The sequence below is a fragment of the Haemorhous mexicanus genome, chromosome 2, assembly GCF_027477595.1.
Source record: "Haemorhous mexicanus isolate bHaeMex1 chromosome 2, bHaeMex1.pri, whole genome shotgun sequence".
Lineage (NCBI taxonomy): Eukaryota > Metazoa > Chordata > Aves > Passeriformes > Fringillidae > Haemorhous > Haemorhous mexicanus.
Window position 1 is genome coordinate 96,107,751 of NC_082342.1, and position 21,779 is coordinate 96,129,529.

The following is a 21,779-nucleotide window of genomic DNA, read 5'->3' on the forward strand; positions in this document are numbered from 1 at the left end:
AAGTGACCTCGGAGATGCCTGCCAACCTCAACCACCTGAGATTTCAATCCAAGTCAGTGCAAACAAAAGTGCTGTTCAGTGCTTTGGGAGACATCAAATGGAGCTGCTACTGCCTGCACTCCCAGAAGTGTTAAAGTTCTTCACAGCAGCTGGTCATGACAGTGACTTTCAGGATCACACAGAGGAAGCTAAGAAGAGACATGTAGCAGTATAATAATCCTGACAAAAGTAGGAGTCTTAACTCTTCTCAGTTTGAGAAGTCTGATGGGGCTGCTAATCTACAAACAGTTCCTCTCCTAATAGCCTCCCTGTCATGCTACAAAGACATGTTTAGAACATCAAGAGTCCATACTGGACTCAGCAGAACCAGTGCATGGAAACCAGTGCAGGTCTTCTCTGCTGCTGCTCATTTAGTGTGTACACACTGGGCACTTTGAAATGCTGAGAGGAGATATGAGAAAGGAAAGGCTCTTGAGCTTTTCAGTCTGCAGAATGAGCTCCTGCACTGTTCCTTCTGGTTAAAGTTGTGGAAACAGTTGACACATTCATGTTTTTGAAGACCACTGATCTAGAACACTGGTGTTAACAGGTTACTACTACATGATAGCTACCAACTCATTTTTTGTGGAAACAAGGGTGTTCTCTCATCCTTCCTTTAGCCACCTCTGTGAAGCACTGTCCCTGGGTGTTGTGCAGGTAAGTGGGTGGGCGAATTTGGACAGGTGACTGCAGTTGGTGAGTAGTTACATGATACTTTGAGATTCATTCCTTCAGTCATTCCCAAAGTGTGGTGACTTCTCCCCTGCTTCTTTCCAATGAGGAAACTCATTGTCAAATCCTGGAACTTGGCTTTAAAATCCCCATATGAGCATTGTGCCCTTTGTAAACTGGATTAATGGTTTGCTATTCTTTGGCTGTTGATATATGGGTATTTCTTTTTTATTTTCATTCTATGTAATAGAAAAGATCAATCAATAATGTCATTTAAAAACTTTTGCTAGCTAGAAATCTATCAGCCCTGGTAAGATCCTCAGTTTAACTGCCAAAGGTGATTGAAAAGAGTACCTATCCTTTCTTGAGTACTTGAGTTGATAGTACTTTTTTTTATTTTTCTCAAAAATTAGTGAGAGTAGAAAAATGAGCTACTTTAAGTTATTTCTTTCAAAATGTGTCCTTCAGATATGGGGGTGGTAGCTCACTCCCTTTTGCAATTAAGTGAATTCCACTGCATGTGCTGTGCAAAATTCCTGACACAGTTTGTTTGGCATGTGAGCACTAAGAATTAGCTGATGCTAATAAAAAATAAAATAAAATACTAATAAAATACTTGCCAGGTGCAAGTATTTTTGAGTGATTCCCCAATACTGTTTAAGCTTCCCATCTTCTAATGAGAGTGAAACACCTGGTTGTCAGTGACTTCAATGTATTGTTCTGTTTTGTTTTGGTTTTTTTATTCCTTGTGTAAATCAGATTTGCCAAACCAGTGTTCTCCCAATCCTTGTCACAAAGAAGGGACTGTCAAATGCGAGGATCTCAAGGGGGATTTCTATTGTGAATGCAAGCGTGGCTGGCAGGGAAAGATATGTGAAAAAGGTAATTTGGTTTCATTGTCCTTTATTCTTGTAACAAAGATATTTTTGCTTTTGCTGTATTCTCAAATGGTCACTGATACTGTGCTGCACAATTCAAAAGTCACAGAACTGAACCTAGGTTACACATTGTTCATGTTTTTACCCTTCTGGGAAGCAGGTAGTTTTTTCACATCTACATTTTTACATGACTCTAATGGAGCTCAGCTTGGTCTTGGCAAGGTAATCCAAGTAGCTATGGTCCAGCATTCTGCTCCACCCCTCTGAAAGTAGCAGGAGAAATAGAGTAGTAGTGGCTTTTCAAGCAGAGCTGCATCAGCTGCTGCTGTGAACCCTGGTGTAACACACCACAGACCACAGAGCCCGAGAAGCTGGCCCATCTTCCCATCTAGCATCCCTGCAGTGGGAACAATGACTTCCAGTTGGGAAGTTGAGGTTTGAGTCTGATGACACACAGATTGATAAAATTAGTCTGTGGAAGCCTCCTTGCTAGTCTGACCTTATTCCATGTCCACTTAATTCCACATATTCCATTGGTGTGTTTCCATCACCTCAAAAGAGAATTTCAGGCAGAAACTATTTGTGCAAGAAGTTCCAGCTGCCCACAGAGTTTTCTCTACAAGTTATCTTCCCTCCTCTTGTGTTCTGGTTTCTTTGGTTCTTTTTCTTCTGCCTGCAAGGCTTCCTGTCAGGGCCACTGCTTTTTTGCTTGCCAGTAGTAAGTAATGACTAGAAATTTTATTCAGCCAGTCCAGAATTGTGGCAACCAAGACAGCAGGAGATCCAAGCCTTTCCTTCTCATGTAAATATTGTGAAGAGTTTATAAGATCCCTCAAGCATCTTATTTAATCAATTCAGAAAGCAGACCAGTCAGTATCCAGTTGGCTTTGAGAGCTCAAACACTGATCAGTCTGAAGCATATTCCTTTTTTTTTTTATAAAATGCCATGACATGCTGTTCTACCCATCAGCTAGCTCTGGAGTCCCATAGACAAGCAGGACATAATGAGCAGGTAGGGTAGATTGAGGGTGAAACTCAGGCTCTGCTGGATTTTACAGGCTTTTGCTGTCAATTTCAGTGGGGCACACTAAGCTCCCAAATGTTCAGCAGGTGTAAACTTGGGACTTCCTCTGTTCTCATAAGTTCTGTAATAGTAACAATATAGTGTTCCTGTTTTATTTAAAGCTTTTGTCCTGAGCTTACTGGCCATAGCATAATTTTAGCACTTAATTATGATATAAAATACATAAGTAGTTTGCTTCTGCAAACAAGCTTCTTTGCCTCCACAGTGACTAAAGATACTTTTATGTATTCTCAGAGCTGTGAAGGAGATGCTATTCTGTTACAGATCCTTCTCTCTCCCCCCTTTTTTTTTTTTTTGTAAGTTAAACAAACTTGAGCTTATACGCATGAAGTGCTTGAACAAAATCTTTGTGCTTTTTGTTATCACTGTGTTGCATCTGTAATACTTTTCTTGTTTGGTCTTTCTCCTTCCCAACGCCTATTGCACTGTGACCCCGTAGATTATTTACAGATGTGAACAGCTGACTGTGACACTCTCTTTTGATGTAGATATCGATGAATGCAGAACGCAGAACGGCGGCTGTAACCAGCTCTGCCTCAACAAGCTGGGCAGCTACCGGTGCTCGTGCTACAGTGGTTATGCTCTTAAAGACAACAAAATATGTGAAGGTAAGCTTTGCTGGGACTCTCAGTTTGCTTCAGGGGGTTGCTTCATGAGTTGTGTCTGTATTTTGGAGAGCTGGGTTGCCCTGAGCAGTCCTGGTCTGCTCCCTAGCCCAGCAGAAACTTGCTGGTAGCTCCTCTTAGATTTGCTCCACTGGGGTGGTGCTGGGTGCTCCAGCCAGCCTACATGCCTGGGCTTGTCAGCAGTTGCACCATGATGCTCTCAAGAGCATAACAGAGGCGTGATTCACAGACGATTTGTGGCTTGGATTGTGCTAAATTGGTTTAGTGGATCAGTCCTCATATCCTGACACTGAGAGGAGGAAGCACTGGCCAGATGTGTTGTTATGATTCTTTCCAGTCTCACAGTGCTGCAGTATGTGAGCCATTTGTTTTTCTTTTGAGTGTTTCTTATTTTATTATTTTAGATTTGTATGTGTGCAGCAGCTAATGAATTCAGATAGATACAGATGGCTAAATTCACTGCAACTCAATATTAGTAGGTGTAGAAAGGCCCTAGTGAAGTTTGGCAGCTATTTTACATACCAGCTGAAAACAGAAAATAAGGACCTGAAGTTTCTGATTGAAATTGCCAAATGAATTTACATAACCAAAACTTAAGCAACTGAGATTTTAAAAGTGTTAAGAGACTGCATGCTGAGACAAACTCAGTAACTCAACAACAGGTGGCTGTTAAAGTTACATTCATCTTATGAAAAAGGTATATATGAAAATGAAAAAACAGGTATATATCTCTTAGAGATGGATGTGATGACATTTCTAAACAATTTGCATACATGGTATGAACAACTTATTAATGCTACCAGGAAAAAGAAAAAGAGCAAGATTTTGTTTCTCTGTCACTTCCACTCTAAAAAGTGATGACTGTATAAATTACATGGTTCCTAACGGGAGCAGCAACTTAGAAGAGCCAACTTCACTTTTGAATTGTCCTCTGGTGCCAGTCAGCATGGACAGGTGGCTGGCAAGGGGCTCACACATGTGCTTGTTTTCCTGTGTACGTTCATTTGTTCCATACCCTAGTACTGTCTCCTAGAGCTGCTATATAAGCATTCTGTAGCTTCAATATGTGACCTTCCAGCTGCTGAGATTACTGTCAGGTGTGGTTATTGATAGCTGAGATTTATCATTGCATTTTGACTTTTTAAATGTTTGCTACTGTCATTGTGGGCATACACACAAAAGTTCCCTCTTGTCTTGATTTGTAGGCTAAGCTACATGGGGTACTCAGCCAGTTCACTCATATGTGGGAAAATCAACAAGACTAATGAGTAACTGTAGTTTTAACACATACTAGAAAGCAAAAGTAAATATTAAACTCTCAGTACACTAGAAATGTTTTGTCAACACCAGGATTCTGCAGGGTATTAATTAACACATGAGGAAAACAGTCAGGTTTTTTTATGGACTTCCAGTTCCAGTTCATTGCCTGCCCTTATGGCAAAACCCCACGTCTCTCTGGCATGGTTTGTTCTCTGTGACAAATTGGGCTGCTTCAATTCTCCCTTGCCACTACAGACCAGCAGATTCAGATCTTAGCTTTGTAAATATATGAAAATGTATTGTTTGCCTGAGGACACAGAGCATTATTGGATAATATTCATGCTGCTGCTCCTAAGTTTCTGCCTGTTATTTTTTTAAACCTGCAATTTCAGTCCCCCAGGCTGGAGAGAGTGGGGCTTTTTGGTTTTGTGGTAGTTGTTTTGTTTTACAGTTTTTCTCCTGGTTCACCTTGCATTGCTTTTTCCAACAGTGGCTAATGGCTTAAGGTAAAAAAAAAACAACTGATTTTTGAAGCCTGAAGTCACTTCTTATAGCTAGTTTACCCTAAAAGTAGATTCCTAAAGATACTGTTTTTTTTCAGTTTGCAAAGTTATGCAGGGATCTCCTTGCCCTAAGGTCACTCTATGTGAACAGTGAAGTGATTATACTCCTCTGAAGTTGTGTTGTTTAATTGCTTGTTTTGCAGACATAGATGAATGCACAGCATCAGCACACATCTGTGGAGAAGCTCACTGCAAAAATTTAATAAGCTCATATGAGTGTCTTTGTGATGCAGGCTACCAGTACGATGATGTGAGAAAAACTTGTCAGGGTAAGCTCAAGAAATGTGTTGGCATTTATGGTATAATCTAAATCTGTAGAACCCCAGAAATTTATTTTCAGGCTTCAGTAAAAGCTTTTTTAATTTCTTTTTTAATCTTGCTTACACACTGGAGTTCTGTTCCCTTTCCCTAGTTAGGAGTGAGTTTGCAGTCTGCAGTCACCTTTGAGTTCATTGGGCTTGCTGTCATCTTTGAGTTCAGTGAGTTTGCAGTCACCTTTGATGACTTGAATCGAGTTGTACAAGCCAAAGTACAGAGACTTTTTGAAATTTCAGCAAGTGCAAGATCTGGTAAAAGCTCAGAAGCATCTGTGCATGTTGCTGTCTCTCTTCATAGGACAAGAAAAGTTACAAAGCAGTAGCTCTTTTTTCAAAACCTGTCTTGTGGTATTACTCTGAACTAGGAATTTAATATGTACTGGAACCATGCAGAGTTCTGCTGGCTGCACTGCCGCAAGCTTTCTCAACAGAGTAAGTTTTGGAAGTATTCCAAAACCATCATTGTTCCCTGCCTTTTGTCTAAGTTAACTCAAATCACACTCCAACCAGTCCTGTTGGGCATTAAGTGTTAAACTCTGCCTGAAGTGATCCCTGTGGGCTGTCACAGTTTGCTTTCCTGCATTTGTTTGCAAAGATAAAAAATAGCTGAAGAAAAAAAGAAAAGAAAACAGTGAATGAGAAACTCAGGTTTTATATGCAGTCCCTGACTGCAAGGGGCAGAAGCCAGTCACTACAGGCATAGCAGAAGGGGCCTGAAGGGAGGAAGTCTTGTCTAGAAGTTAAAGCCCAGGGCTCTGCTCCAGCAGACAAGTAGTTGAGTTCTGCTTCCAGCCTTCCCACTGACTTGCTATGTATCTTTGGGCAGCTGGAATCTGTCTGTGAAAATAGATTTCACAGAATAAGCTGAGTTGGAAAGGACCCACAAGGATCCAAGGATAGAATCTGACTCCCAGCCGTGCACAGCTCCATCGCCAACAGTCACATCATGTGCCCAAGGCCATTGTCCAAATGCTTCTTGAGCTCTGTCGGGCTTGGTGCTGTGACCACTTCCCTGGGGAGCCTGTTCCAGTGTCCAACCCCCCTCTGGGTGAAAAACCTTTTTCTAATATCCAACTTAAACCTCCCCTGACACAACTTCAGGCCATTCCCTCAGTTCTGTCATGTTTAAACAAACTCAGGGTTTTTATCTCTCTTCTTCGCTGGTCTTGTGTAGATATAGATGAATGCAAAGAAAAGCTCTGTGAACAGACCTGTGTCAACTCACCAGGGAGTTACACCTGTCATTGTGATGGCAGAGGGGGAGTGAAGCTTTCCCAGGACATGAATACGTGTGAGGTACGTCAGTGTTCATTGCTGTAACTGCAAGCAGACCTTTACTTCACAGCACTCTCTGATTCTCTTTCTCCTGTGTGAGGAGAATAAGCGCTCAGAAATGTGTTTTGATCATAGAACATCATCCCATGCGTGCCTTTTGCTGTTGGAAGGAGTGTTAAGTCCTTGCACCTGGGGAGGATGTTCAGCGGCACTCCTGTTATCAGGCTGCGCTTCAAAAGGAAACAACTGACGAGGTGAGGACAATTTAGAATGACAGTCAAATGCTCTAACTGGCTTTGGTGCATGCAAGGGAGTTGTTACAATAATAATTGACCCCGCATTCATCATTATCTGCTTGGATTATGAAGTCCTGTTAGGCTAAACATTACCTAAACCAGTAATTGAGAAAGGCAGCCTTGACCACAGAGCTGTTAGGATAATTACTGAAATATAGTATTGTATTCTTTATTCTTGATGATGTTTCAAAAGCTGTACTCACATCTTAAGGCTTTCAGGAGTGCATTAAAAGCTAGAATATTTTAACAGAGCTTTAGAGCTGCTAGAATTGATGCTATCTGTATGGAAAGTACTCTGTGGTTTTGAACTCTGCATAACTAATTTATTTCTTGGCACCTGTGCGGTCAGACTTGTGGCTGAGTTCGACTTTAGAACCTTTGATCCTGAAGGTATCCTTTTCTTTGCTGGAGGCCATCAAGACAGCACATGGATAGTGTTGGCTTTGCGCAAGGGCCGGCTGGAGCTGCAGCTGAAATACAGCGGGATCGGCCGCGTCACCAGCACCGGGCCGCTCATCAACCACGGCATGTGGCAAACGGTGAGCCCAGAGCCCTGCTGGGGTCTCACTCCTTCCTGGCCTGCTTGGGACGCACTCATCAAGTGCAGATGGACTCTGTGTATTCCTGGGAAAATGCTTTTCCAACCTGTCTATCTGTTAAATGCATGCCAGTATGTTATGCATTCCAAGGTGCAAATATTTTTCGTAAGAAATTGAATTATACTTTATATCCATTGTAATATACACCTCATCTCTAATTTGCACAACCAGAGCAACCACTTGCACAAGCAGTGCCTTTGAGATGCAGTAGGGCTAAGATGACTTCCCATCAGTTCAAGAAGATGCTCAGGGCTAGAAGTGAGTAAGAGGGAAGGAACTCTTTATCAATTCTTTTAAGAAAGTTTCCAAGTGTGTTTGGAGTGGGGGGATGTGGTTGCTTTTGTTTGTTTTTTCATTTGTTTAGTCACAGGCCTCAGATTTTCTGAGGCCTTGACAAATCTCTTATGCTACAGTATGCTTTTTATAAAGTCTTCAGGCCTGTTTATATACAAAACAGACTGATTCCCTTGTAAAGATATTGGGGTCTACTATATCAGGGAATTCCAAAAAAGGTTGGAAGAGCCCTCTAACACCATGAAGTCCAACTGTCAACTCAGCACTACCGCTGTAAACCCTAAAGCATCTTTTTATTGATACCATAATCCCAGCAATCTCATGAGATTGTAAGGATTGTAAGGGCTCCTGTTGTTTTTAGCACTCTCACAGAAGATCAGCTGGTGATTTTTGGGAGTGTTACAGTTGTTGCCACTTGTGCCAGGATCATGAAAAACATGTTGCAGTATGATCTAGACTAGATGAGCAGTTTATACATGCCTTCTCTCTTCTGCTTTTTCCTCTCCTTTTATTTTTTCTTACTTAATTAGTTCTTTTAACTTTTAAATTGATGTGCCTCTTGGGAAGTGGGTGGAAGTTCTCAGCTAACTCACATATGAGACAAATGCAGGTACTGGTAACTGTCAATCATTTTCTGGTTTACATTTTTTAGTATATAAAAGCTCCAAATTATGCATTAAAGAAATAAGCAAAGTGGGAAAAAAATGTTTCTAATTAATGAATGAAGAAGTCCTTGAATACATTCACTATCAAACACTGACATTTGGTAATGATTCCAGCAGATGGGGTGATGTTTGGTTCAGTTCCTTTAATGACAGTGAAACAATTTTAGATTCCACATGGAGAACTGTAGAGGTTCAGTGAAGCTGTAGATAAAATGTGTGACATGCTGTGTATCTTTACACATAGGAATAGCTTCAAGCCAGTTCTTACTGAATTTTATGGTAAGAGTTGTTCTGCTAATTTGAAATATGGCAATTGTAATTGCCTGCAAAGAGAGGATGGTGACAGAAGATGTGAAAAGCAGAGTGGATGCCACTGGAGTGACTTGGGAGTCACAAAAATCAGCAGTTGTCAAGCTAATTAATTTAATAGAGGAGCTAACATACTTGCCAAGTGCCTGACCTCATTATGAGATAATTACAAACTACCCCATATTAGTTTGAGGGGGACACAGCTGAAATGTATTTTCTTTTTTCAGGGAGAGAAGGCAGTGTGATGAAAGTGTCATGTTTAGCCAAGAATTAAATGTCTACTGCCAGCTATCGGTGTCAGGGCTCTTATCCCCTTGGTTAGGTACCATCCTAGCCAAGAAATTGCCTGGCAGGGTGGCTGCAGCAACGCACCCCACACATTTTCTGAGGGGTTGTGTAAATCCCCCAGAAACCCTTCCCCAAGGCTTTTTGGGACAGTGAAGACCAAGCTGTGGGTGCTGTGTGGGGCAGGTGGGCAGGAGCCACACTGATGGGGTGGAGGCAGAGGTGTCCCTGCAGCCAGGGGTGCTGCCCTGCCCGTGGGCTGAGATAGTATGGCACGAGTGGAGGAGAGAGCATCATGCACTGCTGCCATGGGAATGAACCTGGAGCAGGACAGTGGCCATAATTCTGGTAACTGTCTCCCAAAGTGAAACAGTGCAGTGCTGATATTGCCCCAAAGCAGAAGGATTACCCATGGATGAACAGCAGCAGGAAGAAGGAGCTTTTAGCTTTTAGTCTTCTGACTTCCTATTTTACACCTTTGAGATCTGGGACCTTGCCTGATTTGCTGGGGGGCTGTTGGTTTCTCCTTTCTCTGCTGTATTTTCCTATCTCTTGCTTTCACCCTAGAGATACTTGGCTCTCTTCTGCTTGACATGTAGTGTCACACACCTCTAAATGCCATTTAATCTATATGGCTGAGTGATACAACTGTAAATATGTTCCTACATTTTGTCCCCTCCTACAGTTCTCCATTTTTCTCTCTCTGGCATGGTTTTTGATTTAGGAAATCCTGTTTAAGGATTTCTTTTTTCCTGTCTCCTCTTATAAAACATGTAGCCACACATTTCATTTTGAGCATGAACTTGTGTGTGTACTTTGCAGCCTCACTCTCTATGAAACACAGCCCCAACAATCTTCAGATGTCACAGTCTAGGCTAAATGCAGTTGTGAGCTTTAGTCTGCCCTTCAGTATGCACAGAATCAAGCCCTTAGTTTTGGCTAGATCTTAACCAGAGGATATCTTAACTTTGGAGAGAACTTCATATGGGTTGTGAGAAAATAGCAATTTTACTATTTAACTTTCAGCAGATGGAAAAACAATGAGGTTTTTAAAAGCAAAAGATATGAAAAAGCACCAGCAGTGTTCTCATCTCTTGAGCATAAGTTGCATACTTTTACTGAAATACAATGGCATTTTCAAAACTTCAGGCCAATATTTCTATCTTGGTATTTTCTCTGGTGTTAATCCTTCCTAAAATATTTTGTAATGAGCATTGAACCAGCATTGAAAACACAAACAAGCAAACCTCAGGAAAGACTTTGAATGTGGTTATTTGTGTGTAATTCAGCTGGATGAAGTGGTACGTATGAAATGATGATAGTAGAGAATGCACTCGCCTTCTGTTTGTTTTGCATTTCCAAAAACAGTCATCATTTTGTCTTATTTTCAGTGTTCTGAGGACACAGTCTGGTTAGCAAAAATAATAACTTACCTGCACTGTTAAATGTCAGGGCTGAAAGTTAAGCAATCACAAGATTGGTATTTGGTTTTAACCCTGCAGCTGACTGTAGGTCTGTCCCTTTTCAGTGCTGTCCACTTGCTTTTCAGCAAACAGTGGACAGGCTGGCTATGTGCTGTGAGCTATCCAGGGCATGAATCCAAAACACAAAGCTGACTGCCCTTATGCCTAAGCATATGGGAACACTTAGCTATGAGAACTGTCCTCCTGAATGTCCCTAAGCCATGGTGGCAGGCAGCAGGTAGTTTCTCCTTGCCACAAGAGTAGGGAATTGGAGCAGGATGCTAACTACTGAAATGCTTCCTCTTTTGGTTTATATGTGGTGGTGGTGCACCAGCAATTAAGCTTTGACTATAAGAAGCAGGAGCTTAAACAGCCAGAGGACATTGTAAAGTAGGCAGAATGTAATTTCCCAACCTGGAATCTGTTGAGAATACCCACAGGGATTAACCCCTTGTCTTATGGAAGTTTTCACTGATTTCAGTTTGCTTGTATTAAAGATCAGATGCAGCTAAGAACTCAGAATTTTTTTTTTATTTATATGTTATTACTTGCTATACAATCTAATAAAATTTTAGGAGGCCCTGAATTCTGGTGGCCCTGTAAGTAGCAGTGTTTCTTCACAGGGTGGGCACTGCTGCAGCCAGCTTTTCCCAATTCCCATTTGCTCTGTGTCTGCCCAGTGTCTGTGCCAGGAGCAGGGAGATGCTCTGTGCCAGCTCCTTGTGGCACTCCACAGCCCAGAGCATTAGGGCAGTGGTGACCACGACACTGGGCAGAGGTGTCTGTTTGAGATTTTGGCTACACAGCCTCTGTAGCTCAGCCAGCTGGGCTGAGGCTGCCACAGCCTGTGGGCTTATGTTCCCACGCACTGAATGGGCTTCACAGCCATCCAATACTCAAAAAAATCTGTTGGAGACTGGCTGGTGTGTCTCCATGAAATGCAGTCTGTAGATGTAGGTGCTACTTTAAACCAGCAAGCTGCAGACAATAAATTCATGTCCTGTAGGATGTGGCACAGAGCAACACACCAGGTGGAAACAGTGTTGTAGCAGTATAAACCAGATTGTACTGGAATTCACAAGAGAAGAAAAAAGGTTCATGAGAGGAGGAAAGTCTGTGAATAATCTTTACTACTATCAAATTCACTTAATCTTGATTACTGAAGACTACAACCCAAAGGGAGTGCCCAGGTACAAACCTGCTCAACCCTGTCCTCCTTTATGTTACAGCCACAGAGCAAGAGCTCAGAATGGCTGATAAGAGCAATTTTGGGACTGCTAGTCAGAATACAGAGAGAAAGATGCTCAGGACCTGGCCTGCTAGCAGGGAGAGGGCAGGACATGTCTGAACATCCTCTGAAATTGATAATTGGTTTGTACAGCAGCTCACTGATGGAAGCAGCTTCTGGGTGTCCCAGGGAACAGAGCTGTACAGATGAAGAGTGAGTAGGTGGAGTATCTGTCATAGAGTGGGAAGAAGATTATGAAATAGTGGAGGTGTATTCCTTTCTTCTTTACAGAAGGATTGGGATTGTCTTCTACTACAGCCACAGAACACCCCACTGGTAGCAGGACCCATGTCCCAAGGCAGCAGAATCTTGGCTGCTGGTCAGTCTGGTGCATCAGCTTTGGGCTTCACCTTCCCTCCCTCCACAGAAGCTTTATAGTGCTTCTCTGTGCAGCCTGGTCATAATCAAAATGATGAAATCTTTTCGAAATTTCAGGTAATAGAATCTTCCTAGAAGTAGCTTTTCAGAGACATGGAGGGAAAACTTGCAGATGCTTTTTTGAGAGAAAAGTTATTGCCTATTACACATTTTTATTACCCTCTCAAAAATTCCATTCCGTGTTGTGCTTTTTGAAGAGGTTGATATTAAAAGACTGGGTCTGGGAGGCTTCTGCATTATCTTACACTGATCCAACAAAAGACATCTTGGTTGTCCTTCCAGCTTTTCCTTTCACATGCTGTATCAATAGGAAGTTTCTCATTGATAACTCATTATTGCATTTACATTTTGCATAAAGCAGCCTACAAAAGTCATGTATTTAATCCACTCACATTTTTCTGTAGCTGTTTTGAAGTAGGTGGAGTGTCTTCACCATTAAGGTTAATCACAGACTGCTTTCTAGAGTAGATTTACATACCAAGGTGGAATGTAACTTAAAAGGTGAACAAAAGAGGTTTGGGGACTGAAAATATTTCTTTATATTGGGGATTTCACTGAGGTCTGTCCTGTACCTGCAACTGCAGCTACTAAGTTCTATTCATACTTAATAACTCAGTTTGGAATTTTTCTTTTTCAGATCTCTGTTGAGGAACTTGAAAGAAATTTGATTATAAAGGTCAACAGGGATGCAGTTATGAAAATAGCTGTCTCAGGAAACCTGTTTACACTAGTCAAGGGAGTGTATCAGCTGAATTTGACAGTAGGAGGCATTCCTTTCAAAACAAAGGACCTGATTCTACCCGTAAGTATAGCATGATAACTTGTGTTCCTTTGCATGCCTGAAGGGCTTGAGATCATCTTCTCTTGGGATAATGTAGGTCCTTCCTGAGAGCTGTTCAACCTGCCCTGAAACAGGTGGAATTATCACCTTCTGGATACAGCTTTCTGTCCATTGACTATAGCAGAAGCCTAAGCCAGTAGCAAAGTTGAGTCTCCAGATTTTTGATTGGTAAGTTTGGGTGAGATGTATCCCACCTGCAGAGTTAGGGCACAGCAAAACTGGAGCACATGACTAAGTTCACAGTGGTCATGCTGGCTTGGAGAGCAGGAGTGGCCTGGGGAGGGGTCAGTGGGCACACTGCTGTGTGAGGGTGCCACTGCTACTAAGTCTGGAACCAACATTGGGGCACTCTTTGTGTTGTGACCAAAGTTTGTTCTTCACATGTAACAAATCACAATTTGCTGCATGTGTTTGCTGTGTCAGTATAGTGAGACCCAAGGAAAAACAGAAGCTTCTTTTTCTTTATTTCCTCCTAATTGAAGTAGATACAGCATATGAGTAAAAGTTAAGGCAGTCCTTGGGTAAGATTGGATGATTGCTGTGTTTCTGGAATAGCTGCTGCTCAGGCTGGTCTGAATGTCCACCACAAGCAGAGTTGGCACGTGTAAATCCAAATTTGCATCTATTTAGTCCTAAATTAGGTGACAAGCTTGTGGCTCTGTGACTGGGAGTGCAGCAGCTGAGCCTCTCAGCTCCTGTGCCTCACAAGAAATCATTCAGGGCCACTGCTTGTCAGAAACAGTAAGCCCAGGGTGTAGTCAGAATCTAGGATTGAGAGCCAGAAACTCCTCAGGTTTTTATCCTGGCTCAGACACTTAATTTTTTCTCTCCTTCACTTAGCTGGGGGTAGTGGTGCTGATTTAAAGACTTTGCAAGGAGCCTTCTCTTTACACACTGACTCACATTTTAATGCTGCCATTAGGTACAGGATAGCCTAACTAGAAGCTGGAAGGAATAAGGTGTATACAGAGTGGTGTGCCAGCCTTGTGGTGCAGGCACCTCTCCTTGAGCCAGAACCCAAAAACTGATACCATGATCAGCTCCAAGGTCTGTCTTGTGTGTGCTGCAGGCTGCTTGCAATGACAAAAAGGATTGGGATTTTCAGCCTTAAGTTAGCCTCCAGCATTTGCAATGCTGAATTATGGAGCTTTGGCTACAGAGCTCTAGAAATAAGTTGTATTAATGATGGGCAACACATAGAGGAGTTTACAGAACCAATACAACCAAACCAGCACCTGCACTAGCTAGTGCCCTTCTGGCCTATGGAGACAAGCTGAGCTCAGGGGAGTTTCCTGGGGAAATACTGACCACTCACTTGCTTGGGGTCACAGGATTGGGGTTGCTGCCTATTGGTTTGCATGTGCATAACAAATCAAAATTATTTCTACTGTTTAGTATGATAATATAACTCAGTATTCCTTTGCACACAATTCCTCTTGACTGAACAATCATCTGAGGCATAAGATGCTTCTTTATCTTCCCAGATAAACCCTCGGCTGGATGGTTGCATGCGGGCGTGGAACTGGCTGAATGGGGAGGACACCTCTATCCAAGAGACCATAAAGATGAATGAAAAGATGCAGTGCTTTGCTGTAGCAGGACGAGGCTCTTTCTATCCTGGCCGAGGTTTTGCTGTGTTCAATCTGACTTACAGTAAGTAGGCTGGGTTTTTTTTTATTTCTGACCTGTTGTCCTGCCATTAACCATACCTGCTTAATAAACAGTGTTAAAACTTAGGTGTATGCCAGACTCACTGTTGATTGATGCAGAAAAGATTAAACTTGTGGTTCTTGGTAAAGGAAGGCCTGTAAATCATAGTTCAGGCCAGTGCAAATATGCCCAGCAGGGATTAGGTTCTTTCTGTGTAGCTCCGGTAATACATTTCACAGCCAGACTGGCTCCAGCTCATCCTCAGCCTTAGAGGCTTTACATCTCTCTGTCAGCAGCTTAGGTGCTTCCAGTCCTTTACCATTGTTTCCTGCTCAACAGGGAGACCTGAAAGCCATACTGCTGTATCTTGAGATTATGATAGACGGAAAAATTAATATTGTCTATTGTCTTGGATTCACTTTTAATCATGGGGTGTCATTACTTACACTTGGACAAATGCAGTAAGCATATCTCTGATAGAAGCCAGTGAAATTGGCATACAGTAATAACAAGTTTCAAATCAAACTTGGACATCTCTGAGTCCATACGAATGTAGCACTCAGAAAAGCACCTTTTATTGCTCTATTATTGTGTTTGCTTATCTGTGTAATCAGCTATCAGTATTTCTGAACCCACGCAAATGCTGACCATCTATTTTGGTATGATGGGTAAGTTCTGCTCTGCAGGAGCCATCTGTTTAGTGTTATGTGGATTTTTCTGCTGTGCCATGGTAAATTAAGGAGTACTGTCATATTACTTAGCACATGGATTTAAAAGTTGCAAAGACAAGGCAGCATCTAAAATGCAGGTGAAGTGCAGATAAGGCTTCAGCACCTGCATTTTTTTCAAACAACCATTCTCTTTTCTTTTTTCTTTGCAGTGGTAAGCTCTATAAAGAATGGATTATTGTATTTCAAGATGTGGTGAACTAGCAAAGCTAATTGTACTGTGAAGGGAGGTTGCAGGAGGAGGTTGATATCTTCCTGCATTACCTTTTAAAATATTAGGGCACTGAGGCAGTGAGTAGATACCAGAAAATTTAATGCAGGGTTCAACAGGTGAAATAAAACATGCCATACTTCTGAGAGGTCAGTGATCAGGAAGAGTTTGAGTAGGGGATGAGTATTGAATGCTTATACAATTTTTGAGTTTAATACAGGCTTTCATAGAAATGTTTCCTGCATGTCAAATTTCAACTCAGATTTCTCAGTGATCTTGGGACAGATTGGTTCAAAAAAACTGGTTTTCAATCGACCTATCTTGCAGCAGTTCTTTGAATGTGTCAGATTGGCAGCCATGGGAATTTGACTAACTCTTTGTGATAAAAAGCTTTATGTTATCCTTTGACATTCTGAAAAGCAGCAGAATGCATACGGTAACAAGAGGAAACTGATGCCATTTTCTTGTCCAATTTTATGTTCAGGTGCTTTGGAATTATTTTTTTTTTTAATTAAAATAAATGTGGCAGTCCCTCCAGATGCTTATCTGCCTATGCTTTTCTCCAGGAAGAAATTGAACAGCTTACCCATTTGACACATTGTCCTTCTTTTTCTGCAGTGCAACCTTCTTCTGGAAATGAAACCAAGACAAATTGGGAAATTGAAGTAAATGCTGTAATTCAACCAGCAACAGATACTGGTGTGCTGTTTGCCCTAGTTACAGAAGAAGCATCCGTCCCTTTATCACTGTCTCTGATTGACTATCACTCTACAAAGAAACTGAAGCAACAGGTACAAACAAGTATTTTTGTAGAGAAGTTTCCTTGCTCTTTCCTGCTAACTGGAAGTCAATTTCAAAAACAGTTGTCAGGTTTGCTGCCTGCCTCATTATTTGTCCCACCTGTTCAGAGCACAGTCTGAAACAACAGTGCTTGCCCGAAGTTCTGCCTCTTACAGGTGTGTGTCAGATGCTCATAGGGAGCTTTTTGCAAATGTGGCCTAGGTAAAAGAACTGCTCTCTGGAATGCAGGCTTTTTTTTTTTTTTCCCAGGCACAGAAACTGTTTAGTGCCATAAACCAGGGATTTCCATTCTTGCTTATCAGTAACTGTCCGAAAATAGCCAAGAGACAGGCTTTAGGTGTGGGAAAGATGCTGGGAAAAGCCAGTCATGGTGGAGTGTTGAAGCTACTATTTAATGGCATTCATAACAAAGGGCTAAATTCTGGCATTTCACATGGGTAAACCAGGAAGGATTTCACTAAATCCCATGAGCCAATTTTCATTATAGTACAGCAGCTCCAGTTGGTTTGTCCCCAGTGCAATATAATGACTTCTGCAAGACCCACTAAGAACTCTCTCTGAGAAGACAGTTTCAAGAATTAGTCCCACCGGTTCATTGGTTTTTCATCTATGCAAATGAGCTTAGAACACAATCAGCAATAGTAATAAGCCTAATTCTCTGGAGGCTCTGCAAAATATTTGTAATAAAGGGCACATTGGGTTCATCTTGGTACCGGGTAAGTGTAGCTAGGTATTTTTCTGCTCATTGCCTGTTTTTCTTTCTTTCCCTTGCTGTTCAGTTTGTCATCGTGGCCTTGGAGAACACAGTTGTTTCCAGACTGGCAGTAAATCTCTGTGATAAAAAGGAACACTCTGTAGACGTCCTCCTCAAGAAAGATCACTTATCCCTGAGGGTAGATGGGGTAGCAGGAGAGAGTGAACTAAGCATCTCTGACTTGGAGGACAGTCTGTCCATCCTGGAGAGCTCTTTGCAGTCAACGAAGACATACGTGGGAGGATTGCCAGGTGAGCCTCCAGTTTTGTACCATGGGACACAGATTTCCAACTAGCTTTGCTGAGCTGGGAGTCAGGAAAACTGTTTCTGTTCAAGCTGTGAGAGTCCTTCTCTGTTTCTGCTTGAGCAGGCTTTGTCTGCAATGCATGAACGTAGTGGATCTGGGGTTGCACTTTCCTTGAATGATCGTGTCCTTCTGAGGGCAGCTGGAGGCAAAAATAGAAAGAGGAGGTTTTGCTTGTTCAACAATAAGAATGATTTAATCTGAAGGATTGCTGTAAACTGGGTTATTATCTTAAACCTGGTGAAATCCATAGGAGCTGGGCTACAGGTTCCTGCAGTGCTTCATTAATGTAATGAATCCATGGGAGCACTCCTTGAGGGGAGTACTAGGGCCTCAAGGTGTTTTGCCTGAAACTTGGGAAGCCCAGTGTGAGGATTCTCCCTGGAGAGGATGCTCTCTTTGAAGTGATCAGAGCATGACACAGTTAACTGACTGCCTCCCAGCAAGGGGCATGTGAGGCACAACCAAGGGGTTAACACCTTTTATAGTCTCTGGCTTTTCAGCAGCAACAGGGTTTCTTCTGGGAGGTCAGTCTGCTCCTCTCTTCTGAACCTGTAAGATCAAACTTTCTCTGAATCGTGAATTTTGGCCAGGTTTGGGAGTTTGTTTCTTGTTCTGCCTGAACAGGTTTATCAGTCCCTTCTGCTGAGAAATGCTATTAAAGGAACACTTATGTCTCTGATGCACATGATGCCAGCAGCTAAGCAAAATCTTGCCCTTACTTGCCCAAGCAAGGGAGAGGTACAAATGTTGGCCTCTTGTGAGGCACTGAAGCAGTCAGGCTGGAACAGGGTGGCTGAGGTGCCACATGTACTAGAATGCATGGTGGGGCTGTCCCCACCATGGGCAAGAGTTTACAGAGGATTTATGCTGATGATACAAATGGCTCCCAGTCACACCTGAAAGGGTGAGGCCACATACTCTGGGACATTCACACAGTGGCAGGAACAAGGCTGAAATCCCAAACATGGCATTTTCTACTCTCAGATTAAATTATCTAAGCTGGCCATTGCACAGGCAAGAGAGGTTGCCTGCTTTCTTTTAAGCTGCTCTCAGATGCACAATAGAGCTCAGAAAATCATCCCATTCTGTCAGTATCCCAGGTTCTCTGTGGTTTGCTTAGACTACCTGTGCTGGGTGCAGCCCTGGTTTGAATTTGCCAGAGCTAAGGGTGAGATACCATGGCTGTGGCACCTCAGGCTCAGCTGGCTGCTGTAGGTTTAGCTGCTATCCCCTCTTTGATCTGTTGTGCTTAGCAACTGGAATTTCTGCCAGCACTCTGCTTTTGCCATTGAGAGGAACCCGGCACTTGCATGAGAAACGCTGTCATCTGCCAAATAAATAAACATTTCAGCACTTCAGTTGGATTAATCACTCTGGGTTAAGTAACAATACCAAATGGTCAGATCTAAGTGAGTTTGGCTCATTCAGATTTTGAAAACATGACGTAGTTTTTAGTTTTTCCATGCTTCCATACCCTGTGGAAAAAACAGTATAGTGGTCAAACTTCATGTCTTTATTCCATTTGCCACAAAGAAAGAAAGAATTCTGGATCGAAATATGTATTAAGTCTGATCCTAAGCACAGCTAATGTTGCAGATGTGGAAGAAATACTACTTAGAGTTTCAACAGATAAGAGGAAACATGTAGACATTAATTACATTTTCTATAGGGTTTTCAGCTCTGGTGAATTCTTAATTATGTAATTTATGTGATGCATAGGTGATTTTTCAGAAAATATGCATTCTTCCAGGTGAAGAAACCTTTAAACTAGGCTTCCAAATTTTCACATGACCACATTTTGGACAGATCCATTTCTAGTCATAACAGAAAATGAAATATTTCACATAATTTACAATACGATGAAAAAAAAATTTAATTTCTTTTTAATCTCTTACAAATCCATCTGAAAGCCCACACTGTCTTTCAGTCAGCCCTGTGGCACAATTAACAGCAATCTGCTTTACTCCTTAGACGAGCCTTCAAGTTGTTAAGTCACAACTTCAACTCTTCTGACTCAAAATTTAGTTTACATTCATGTGAGATATTACGACAGAGATGCTGCGTTCCTTTAAGCAGTTTTCAGATAAACTTTGGTAAATGGGGAGGAATGGGAAATAGATAACATCACTAAATAAAGCAACTACCGAGCAATGGTAGCTCTCCCCCAGGAAGCTGAAGAGGTTTATAGTATTTCTTTGTGGCTTACAGATCTCCCACAAATGTTCTCTCTCCCACTCAGTCCTAGATTCTGTCTGAGCTGTGTCTGAGCACATCAGCCCTGCATATCTCCAGGCAGAACACTTTAAATTTCATATAATCTTGGGTCAACAGGACAACCTATTGTTCAAGTTGTCCTTGCTCCGATGTAAAGATAAGCGATTTATTTAGCTACCTGAATCACGGTGAAGTTAAATATTCTTTGAGGCATTCGTTATTTTCCATTGCACAACCAGTTTGATTGGGTCAGCTTTGGGTTGTAAATAAACTAAAGACCTTTGGGGAAAGGTAAAGGACAGAGCTCATGTAGATTTTCTTGTAGTTATGTTACTGTGTTGGGTTTTTGTTTTTTTTCAGTCAGTGTGTATATGATATTACAGAAGTTAGTAGTAAGATTGACTAATTTCCTCTAGTCTATTGGATTGGACTTAGTGTCTTCTTCCTTGCCATCTGTTTTCTGTCTCTGGTAAACTGATTAAAAGAACAGTGGATCTCCACAGTAAAAATTAGTCTCATTAGTCTGACCAATTCCACTGATGCATTCCAGCACCTTGCTGATGAAGGCCAGCAACCTTCCTGTGCTCATACACAGCAAAACTATGGTAAAGATGAGTCCAGCAAGTGGTAGAGGCAGCATATAGGAAGTGCTCTCCTGTCATAAAGTTCTTCCCATAATCTTTTGGAAGCTATTTTGAAGAGAAAGAGCATTAGAGGAAAGTCTAACATCTCTACCAATAACAAAGCAGAGGGTTCAGAGATGGAGGGGGGGAAACATGGGGCTGTGTGAGCACATTGTGCCACTGCAGTGAAGCCTTGCTGCTGTGCAGCACATGGTTCCATGGTTTCATCCAGTCTGGAGGCCTTGCAGAGGCACAGAGCAGCTGAGGAAGGGTTCAGCCTGGGAGAAGGGCTTTGGTGCACCAGAACAGATGGTGTTTTCCTCACGTCTGGGATTGTGCTCTTGCCTTCTGGCGAGGGGGCAGGGGGAGGTAGAAACGCCAGCATGGAAAGAGGTGAGCATGAACTCATGGAAGTGATAGCCATCTGAGCCCAGGCAGGGCAGGTGTTTATTTAAAGGCAGCTGTCAGAGATATTTATCTCCCCTTTCCGACAGACGTTCCTGTCACCTCCACTCCGGTCACCGCCTCCTACCACGGCTGCATGACCCTCAAGCTGAGCAACGCGGCACTGGACTTGGATGAGGCTCTCTACAAGCACAGTGACATCACCTCACATTCCTGTCCTCCAGTCCAGGAGGGTCAGTAGGTACCACTGCAATGAGAAAGTTTTATACTCAGAAACTTTCAGTGCTTTTCTTTTTTTAAAAGATATAAATTATTCAGATCTACCGCACTGCGTGTATAGTTTCTCTTAAACACTGAAGTTACGTAGAAGCTACTGATCCTTATGTCAGATTGATTATTGAAATACTCTTTGCTTTGAGGTTTAAAGGTTGTAATATATTTGTAAATAGTTCAGAAGACTAATATTAAATAAGTCAAAAGTACAGAATGTACTGAAAGTGAATACTATCTTTAGACTGCAAGAGACAGTTTCATCTGTAATGTGGGAAACCTGGTAATATATGAGTGTGGACTGGAAGAAAAATAATAATTCTGTATTATTTTTTATTACCAAACACTGCTTTCTGATTTGCAAAATATGAGAGAATAAAATATTTACATACCAGTTTTTAATTTACCTGTACTGAGATTATTCTGTATTCTGGTATTTGGAGACAGTGACTCAGACTGGGCCTGATCTGGAGGATACACTGGGAGAGGGTGGGGGAAAGGGGAAGGGCTGCTTTTGTTTGAGGAAATGGTGGCTGCTATTCTTACTACTAGAGCTTCTCTTTCTGGTACCACAGAAAAAAGATTCAGTTGTGACCTTTAGAAAAACTCTTGGTCAACAGAAAATGGAAAATTAAGTTGGATCAGCAGGAAACATTTAGAAGAAAAGACTCAAGAAGTTGAAAG

The 21,779-nt window shown here is 42.0% G+C and overlaps 1 protein-coding gene across 1 annotated transcript in view; it reads left to right on the forward strand.

Annotated features, from left to right (window-relative positions):
* Nucleotides 1-21,497, forward strand: part of GAS6 (growth arrest specific 6) — a 39,885-nt gene extending 18,388 nt beyond the window's left edge. The window contains exons 5-15 of the mRNA XM_059839627.1: nucleotides 1,471-1,593; nucleotides 3,162-3,281; nucleotides 5,266-5,391; nucleotides 6,614-6,735; nucleotides 6,850-6,968; nucleotides 7,360-7,549; nucleotides 12,929-13,093; nucleotides 14,617-14,785; nucleotides 16,340-16,512; nucleotides 17,302-17,527; nucleotides 20,915-21,497. Coding sequence (XP_059695610.1) covers nucleotides 1,471-1,593; nucleotides 3,162-3,281; nucleotides 5,266-5,391; nucleotides 6,614-6,735; nucleotides 6,850-6,968; nucleotides 7,360-7,549; nucleotides 12,929-13,093; nucleotides 14,617-14,785; nucleotides 16,340-16,512; nucleotides 17,302-17,527; nucleotides 20,915-21,066 — 1,685 coding nt within the window. The 3' untranslated portion in view covers nucleotides 21,067-21,497. The remainder of the gene's footprint in view (nucleotides 1-1,470; nucleotides 1,594-3,161; nucleotides 3,282-5,265; nucleotides 5,392-6,613; nucleotides 6,736-6,849; nucleotides 6,969-7,359; nucleotides 7,550-12,928; nucleotides 13,094-14,616; nucleotides 14,786-16,339; nucleotides 16,513-17,301; nucleotides 17,528-20,914) is intronic.
* Nucleotides 21,498-21,779: the final 282 nt, after the last annotated feature.